The following is an 8,992-nucleotide window of genomic DNA, read 5'->3' as shown; positions in this document are numbered from 1 at the left end:
ATATATGGACAATAATTTTAGTGACGTAGTTAAGTTGCATATACAACTCTAGAAGGGCGAGTAACAAGAATTAATCTGTGAGAGAAAAACTACCAAAGACCAAAACACGAATTCGTTAACAATAAACTCTTCACCCGTGTTTCGATAAGTATTTACGTCATGAAGTTGCATACATTCATGATAATAATTACACAGTAAGGTAAAATCTCATTATTTTACATTAAAGGGTGTTGTTTACAGTTTTTGCATTTGTTAAATCAAGCGAGAATCATTTAATAATTTATAAAAGCGAATTTGGCGTCAGCACAAAATTTAAAGAACACGAAAGCAAAGAACAATTCCAAATCGTTCATTTTTCGTTTTTATAACTCAACATAGCTCTGAATAATTATATCAATTTCAAATGATGAATCGAATGTCACTTGTCAATTTTTTAAACGTCCTTAGTATTATAGCTCTCCAGTGTTATTTTCATATTGAATCTGTGAAAACCTGTTTGATGATTGTCACTTTGATAAAATGGTGCTCCAGGAAATGTCACTAGAAAAGCCTAATTGCTTGATTTCGCATTGCGTAATGTCAATGCCGTCCTGCTGCTTCATTCAGTGACAAATATCCGTTTCATTGTCAAATATAAAACAATCGAACAATTCGCAACACACACACGCGTCCCGTGACTTTGACCATTCCACCATTGACTTTACATCTTGAGCGGAAACATCAATTAATCGATAAACTACTTTTCTTATCGATTCAGGAAGGTGGGACAGCTGTGTTACCGCAAGTCCTTTAAAGCGTAATGTAAGCGTGTGTAGACTTGTCAGGTTTGGAAGAGCTGCACAGAGGCCCGTTGAAGTTGCACCAGCACGAACTAGACTTCTAATGTTTTTACATGTGACATACATCGATTGTAAAATGCGGTCCTCTGATAATCGTTTTAGACAAAATATCTCACACGCACGCATAAAGGTGCAGTCTAAATTACTTATATCGGTATATCTACATTGAATCTGTGAAAACCTGTTTGATTATTGTCACTTTGATAAAATGGTTCTCCAGGAAAGAGAGATTAGACGGTCACTCCCTAATTGGTTAATTTCGCATTGCGTAATGTCAATGCCGTCCTGCTGCTTCATCCAGTGACAAATATCCGTCACATTGTCAAATATGTAACAATCCAACAATTCGCAACACACACACGCGACCCGTGACTTTGACCATTCCACCATTGACTTTATATCTTGAGCGGAAACATCAATGCTTCGATAAACTACTTTTCTGATCGATTCAGGAAGGTGGGACAGCTGTGACCGCGGACAGATGTGAAACCGCAAGTCCTTTTAAGTGTAATTTAAGCGTGTGTAGACTTGTCAGGTTTGGAAGGGCTGCACAGAGGTCCGTTGAAGTTGCACCAGCAAGAACTAGACTTCTAATGCTTTTACCTGTGACATACATCGATTGTAAAATGCGGTCCTCTGATAATCGTTCTAGACCAACTATCTTACACGCACGCATAAAGGTGCAGTCTAAATTACTTATATCGGTATATCTACATTAAATCTGTGAAAACCTGTTTGATTATTGTCACTTTGATAAAATGGTGCTCCAGGAAAGAGAGATTAGACGGTAACTCTCTAATTGCTTAATTTCGCATTGCGTAATGTCAATGCCGTCCTGCTGCTTCATCCAGTGACAAATATCCGTCACATTGTCAAATATGTAACAATCCAACAATTCGCAACACACACGCGCGTCCCGTGACTTTGACCATTCCACCATTGGCTTTATATCTTGAGCGGAAACCTCTATGTATCGATAAACTACCTTTCTGATCGATTCAGGAAGGTGGGACAGCTGTGAAACCGCAAGTCCTTTAAAGTGTAATTTAAGCGTGTGTAGACTTGTCATGTTTGGAAGAGCTGCACAGAGGTCCGTTGAAGTTGCATCAGCAAGAACTAGACTTCTAATGTTTTTACCTGTGACAGACATCGATTGTAAAAAACGGTCCTCTGATAATCGTCTTGGACGAAATATCTCACACGCACGCATAAAGGTGCAGTCCAAATTACTTATATCGGTATTTCCGCTAAATGATAAGTACTTGAGTTTTAGACCCTGTAGATCTGATTGGCCCGTGTTTACAAGCCGCAGATACGACAGTGTTTCTCTTGATTGCGAAATGATTTCCTGTAAACGATATGGTGATTCCTTTTGAGATGTGGGAAATGCAATGCTTATGCTAATCATGTTTGATATGTTCATATCTATTAACGTGTTTAAAGCATATTTGTATTTCTCGTTATTCCGATTAAAACTGATAAAGTCTATATGACTGTTCGTCAGTTGTAAGCACGACTGCTTATTTGCCAGCCCTTCAATAAAGCCATCCACTATAATGTTGTGTGCTGCTCTAGTGTTAAGAGTTAAGAATGTGTCCAGGTCTGAATTAGAAGTCAGCTTGCTTTCCAAGTCGCATGTTATGACATCTGTGATGTGCTTTGATATTCTTTCAGCCGCTGGGGCACACATTCCACACGTGAAAATAAATAACTGACCAATGTCCAGAATAGACTTATAATCACAATACACCGACTGTATGGTGTTCAGGATGTTTTCAATGTCCGGCTGATTCATTGCAATATACAACGATGCTAAAAACTCCTGAATTGTTTTGTGTAAGAACATGTATGGAACATTCTTTCGCGAGCTAAGCGCCAACGATTTTTTCTTTGTGAGAATTCCTGTCTGAAGTAAGTAATCAAGTTCAGTTTTTGTCATGTGATTAGTGATAGTGTTTTCCGCAAAGACTAGCGATGATTCTTTACTAGTGTCTGTTAGTGTTTTAAAAGCAAGCGCACTCGCAGAGTGAACCAGCGACATATTATCTCGCAGATACTCGGTTGATTCAGTTCCAATGATTTGTTTTATTTCATTAACACACATTTCGTTAGTGTCAAAATTTTCAATTTGAAGTTTTTGCAACCCCTTGGCTATGTGCATATCAAGCATATTCATGTATACAGAACACAGTGAACCTTCCACTAAACGTCCAACGTAAAACTGATGAACTAACTGCACACAAACAGCTGGTACTGTGATGAGATTGCCCAAGCTTTGAGCCTTTATTATTTCAATGAAATCAATGCATTTGCATTGTTGATCATTTTTAGAAATACCGTCCTTCTCAGCTAAAACAGTAATGACATTTTCCGCCAAGGTTGTGTAGTTTGTAACGCCGGAAATTTCGAACAAACGCGTTAAAGTATCACTCATGATTAGGTTGGCAAGTTTCCATGGGCGTGCAGTGATAATGTTGAATATGTTGTTTCGCTGTAAATATTGCGGCATACTTCGATATTTATGACAATTGCACGCAGAGTCACGTGGCGGAGGAAAGGCTATTTCGGGGTGGTACCATTCGTCTGCAGCGTCTGTCAGAACAATACATTTATGTTCCCAGACAGAGTCATCCCAAGGTAGTTTGATGCTTTTTATGGCATCCTCGACCATCTGACTGACGTTACACATGGTTCCACTGTAGTCACGTAATGACACAAAAAACAGAAATGTGTAGCCTCTCAAAGTGTCAAGATCGCTGAAATATGTTGGATTTGACGTCTTACCTGTGGTAGTGGCTGTTCTCGTGAGCGTTTCCAAAGAGCTCGCACCATTTTTAGAATGGGCTTTGCACCAATCTAGAACTAGCTTTGTTGAAAACGTCGTTTTTCCGCAACCTGGATCGCCTTGGATATAAATGGTATTCACCGGATTCCCATCACGATGCAGCAGCTCTCTGTAGCAACTCACTTCTGGTTCCGCCCGTGAAGTCATGTCCATCTCACCCCCGCCATGTCTGTCTTTCCGGCCTCTCTTAAGTTCATGGATCGACGGGGGAACATAGATCCGTTCTAAAGTTACATCTATGTCAGAATCCAGCATCGACACCGGCACAACACACCTTTCCCGGTAATGTTCGATTAACCACGTTTGGATTTCTGCAAATTAAATTGTTGTGATTTAAAACTTTTTCAGAAACCTAATAAGTGTGGCTATTATTGTTAACAGTGGGAAAATGATGACGTTGATGGTGATGACTATGACGAGGATTAGGAAAATGATAAAGATGATGATATGATGGGTTTTTAGTTGCAGCATATGGTCGTTCTCAGCAAAATTGTGAAGAATAATTAACTTTAATACTTTTACATGATTATATTCTTTTTCAGACATATCATAGCATAGCATTATACTAGATAGTGTTCAATCACGTTTAACCTAAACATTTTAGATAAATAAACACAAAATAGAAACAGATTCAACAGAATGCGCTAAAAAAAAACTCACACATTTCGCTAAATTAAAAACATTACGATAAACTCATTTCGTTTTAAGATTGTTCACTCATGTATTTATAACACGATTGCAATATAATAGATTACCCTCGGTCTTTTCTGTTGCAAAACATGCTTGTTTGTACAAATATACAAGTTTTAATACACATTTAATGAGAGGTATAAATAAACAAAGTTAATATGCTAACATGCATCAGTACACATAAGAAACAAGTAACACATGATAATAAAGACATACACATGACAGGTAATGCGGTTGTGTTTTTTTCTGCTTTAATCGTGTTCTATTTTCTCATGATGACAGTTATGACGACGATTGGATGAGGCACGGATTAAAGACACGATATCAACGTTTAAGTATTTTACATCAATCAACTTTCAAATTCTAGCTAATACGAGCTGTTAAAGACAACGCATTCGACTTTTCTTTCGCCTTGATAGTACAATGCTCGTTTCTGATATTCACCTGATATATATTGGTCATTAAGACATAATTGATGTTGAATATCTGTAGTAGTTATAAATTACATGTCAATTAAAGCTGTATATGTAAACATTTAAATGTGAACTTCCTACGCATAGAGTACAAACATTCCGACTCAATACTTTCATACAAAATCAAGGTAACGAACACCATTTTTTTCATTTTGTCAGTCTTCACGCTAAATATTTTAGCCAAATAGCCCTTCGGGCTAATACGATGGAATTTTGAATAGCCCGAAGACATGTTCAATAGCCCGAGGAGGTCAATTTAAATTTTATGACTTTTTTGGCCAGGAACACCAAAATAGTTATTAACAATCAGAAAATCTACTTCCATTAGTAAAAACAGATGCATGTGATTACAGTAATAAAGGGTATAATGTTTCCTTTTGAAATGCATTTTATACAAAATGCACCAGATAATTATGCTGTTTATTGTAACTTTATTATTACACATGTTCTCATTCAATGATTCCATTAATCAGTTTGACCGGTGTTTTGTTTTATTTTAAAGCGAATTATTATCATGTTTAAAAAATATCCGAAAAACTTCAAAAATACATCAGCCTATTAAAATAACAGATTATTATCGTATTATTACTAGGACAATCGCCGGTGAATTTCTGAATTGTCGGTATGTGACTTCAGAACAAAAGGCCACTGGGTGTGTTAATTGCCCAATCTACAAGTGACAATGTCTGCTTCTTTAATTTACTCCCGATGTTTTGATAAGCATGTGTCAACCGTGAAAAGTATTGTATATTCGTAAACAGATTATAAGTAGCAAAATAGGTCACGTAGCAGAACGAGATTACAGAATAAACGAAAGTACTACAATTATTAATAATACATTAAAAAAACTTATTCTAATGCGCAAAAATAATTGATTAAAACACATGGAAACCTACCTGTAATAAGTATCAATTTGTTTTAAACCCAATGCGTACAATATCCCTTACAGACTCTTTAATTTTTATTGAAAAAATTACTTGTCCATTTTTCATGAATTATAAATACATTTTCGGAAAACGCTTCTCAAATTAAATACGCTTCTAGATTGGTCATTATTTTAAAACATTACGAAGTGCCCGATGCGCGAACATCCCGGAACGTGATCTACACATGTTCAGTTTGAATAACCTCATCTTGGTTGGGCGTCAATTGCATCATTACTTTAAATAGCAACATACCCGGATGCTTACACGACAGTTTAGAAAAATGGCGGCCGCATGCTTTAAAACGTCATTTTAGGCATTTAAATAGCAAATTTAAACGTGCTTCTTAAAAACGCTATAAATCAGGTTATGGATATGACGCTCAAATATTTAATCGACCGATCGGGCTATTTTATTAGCATTTAGGATCGACCGACCGGCCCAAGAATCGACTCGGGCTTCGGGCTTATAGGCTAATTCGAAGACTGTTTTGTTAGTAAAACTTACAATGACCCAACTAGCTACAACAGCAATCCTACTCTAGGTCTGAATGAAAACTACCTACAAACAAATTGAAGAACAATACCCTCATCTATACTGAAGTTTTTGACGGGTAATTCGTTTTCTATTTAATTATTACTGATATTGACCTCAATGGCGCAATATGCAAGATAATGCTGTAACAATTATACACAATTTCAGCACAATAGCTACATTCCAGCTGAATTTATTTAGCATTTTTTTATCATTTTAAGCAACAGTGACCTTGACCCTTGTGGTCCCACATGCAACCCGATGCAGGTCAGAGTTATGGCCCTTGGTTTGAGACCGAGCATGATGATCATGAAGACATGTATGATGTTTAAATGAACATCTTATGTATTCACTGAATTATATATTTGTTGCATGTAAACTGAAACCTTTATTTCAACTTGCTCACAAACCTTAACATAAGTCATTAAGTTAACAAGAGACCCTGAGGCCCACGGTCGCTTGCTCACCGGAGACTTCAGGGAACTGAAATGCTCTCAGCAACTTTTGAGATGTTTTAAAACCATTATCAAACTTGGCCAGAATATCATCTTGAGAGTTAACTGCGTTTTACAATAGCCATATAAGAAAACAATTGCCCCGACTCCTGGCGGCCATATTTTGCGACGAACCATTACCATTTTTGAACTCAACCAACCTATTATTAAAAAAATGTTCGGACCAAGTTTCATTAAGATAAGAATATAAATGTGAATTCTATGGAGTTAACAAAGTTTTACTATAGCCATATAAGGAAAAATGCCCCGTCCCATGGCGGCCATGTTTTTCAGCAGACCGTAACCTTTACTCGTCCAAGATAAAATTAGAACAAATGTTCCGGCAAAGTTTCATTAATATTGGACAATAAATGTGACTTTAAGACTGTTAACAAGGCTTTACAATAGCCATATTAGAAAAAAAAACGCGCCCCCTGGCGGCAATGTTTTTCAACAGACCGGAACCATTTTCGAAGGCATCCAAGATATCATTAGAATACATTTTCTGGCAAAGCTTCATGAAGATTGGACAATCAGTGTGACATTGTGCGTGTTAAGATTTTAATATAGCTACATGTGGCCATGTTTTTCAACAGACCGGAAATATTTTTTAACTCATCCAAGATATAATTAGAACAAATGTCCTGACACAGTTTCACGAAGAACACGAAGCGTTAATACGGTTTTACTATAACCATATGAGGAAACATGACCTAACCCTTGGGGCCATGTTATTCAACCAACCGGAACCATTTTCGACCTCGTCCAAGATATCATTGCGACATATCTTCTTACCAAATTTTAGGAATATTGGGAAAAAAATGTGGCCTCTGGAGTTTAAACATGGCCAATGTTGACGACGCACAACAGACGACGGACTAAAGGCGATCACAAAAGCTCACCATGAGCACACTGAGCTTAAAAGAGGGGACATTATCATGCTGAAAGGCTGGTTTGAGTTACACGTAAAGTTAAATGCCTTGATCAGTGCATGTTCATAAGGATACAGAACACACATGCCATTTATTTCAATATCTATAATTAATATAAAGATATGGAGATGTTGCAACAAATAATTTACCATAATTTTATAAGTATAAAAGGGGAATAATTCTGCTAAATTGCAAGTCAGACTTTTCCTTCCACAATGACCATGAACACATTCTATTCAAATAAATACGTGTAGAAGAAACATTATATGGAAATGTTGCTTTAATCTACTTTAATTTAATATATTAACCAAATTTTTAACCTGACACAATGACCCCGATCTTCAATATTTCAAAAAGTTATGAGCAATGTTAAAGTGTTCGGACGGACGCACAGACTGACGGACAGTTTAACTGCTATATGCCACCCTAACGGGGGCATAAAAACAAACCTTCTCAGCACCTTATTATTTGTTTACTCAAAGCGGAGCGCTTTTACAATATCAAAGGCAATTATCGCTAACAGATGCTTTACCCGCATAATTGACGGACAATATCAGATGCTTTACCCGCAAAATTGACGGACAAATTATTTTCTTTGTTTTAAATTTTCGCGACTGGTAACGACTTACGCGTGACCGTTGTTTTCAGATCAAACATGACTTTCAGAGTTGAATGTAGTGGCTGTTGGCCGTAATGGACAAGTGACCGTTGTTCTCAAGTGTAATAAAGAGTGAATTTCGTCAGGGGAAATCCAGACTGACCGTTGCCTGCAGGTGACCGTTATTCTCAGGTGGCCGTTAGGTCAGTTTCGACTGTAATTGCATTTTTAAAATACTTTACTCTAAGGTTAGCTTATTATAATTGCTTAGCATGTTTTTAACCTAACGTTTTTATTTATGCATACTGCCCGAACCAAAAGTCCTCTTATTATTCACATCAATTTAGTCATTTTTATTTGTTAACAGAAACGCTGGACATTTCTTATATCAGTGTAGTCTTTGTTTAAATTTAGATAATGCAGTATCCCCTGTTCGATAATGTGATTGTGTCACGACCACATTATTCAGTTGACTTGTTTGCATACTGAGTTTGAGTGCGTGTGAATTTGAATTCAATATCATGCATGAATACGTGTTTGTGTGTTTTTGGATGGATTAAGTTAGTTAAAGTTGAAATAGTAGTGTACGGATAACTGGCCTCCAATTCAATCGGTGGGAATAATCCGATTTTATATATCTTTTCTAGAATGAACTCCAACACTG

At 36.9% G+C, this 8,992-nt stretch overlaps 1 protein-coding gene across 2 annotated transcripts in view; it reads right to left on the bottom strand.

Moving 5' to 3' along the window:
* Positions 1–352: 352 nt before the first annotated feature.
* LOC127847195 (uncharacterized) overlaps positions 353–8,992 on the bottom strand; it is a 16,240-nt gene continuing 7,600 nt past the window's right edge. The window contains exons 5-6 of one of the 2 annotated variants that reach the window (XM_052378925.1): positions 1,571–3,995; positions 353–492 (exon numbers count right to left, since the gene is read on the bottom strand). In XM_052378925.1, the coding sequence (XP_052234885.1) occupies positions 1,585–3,995 (2,411 nt within the window). In that variant the 3' untranslated portion in view covers positions 353–492; positions 1,571–1,584. Of the gene's footprint in view, positions 3,996–8,992 lie in introns of both variants that reach the window. The other variant, XM_052378924.1, reaches the window with a different exon arrangement.

The sequence above is a fragment of the Dreissena polymorpha genome, chromosome 10 (assembly GCF_020536995.1).
Source record: "Dreissena polymorpha isolate Duluth1 chromosome 10, UMN_Dpol_1.0, whole genome shotgun sequence".
NCBI classification, from domain to species: Eukaryota; Metazoa; Mollusca; class Bivalvia; order Myida; family Dreissenidae; genus Dreissena; species Dreissena polymorpha.
The sequence above is the reverse complement of the archived record's forward strand: the minus strand, read 5'-3'. Positions and strand labels throughout refer to the sequence as shown.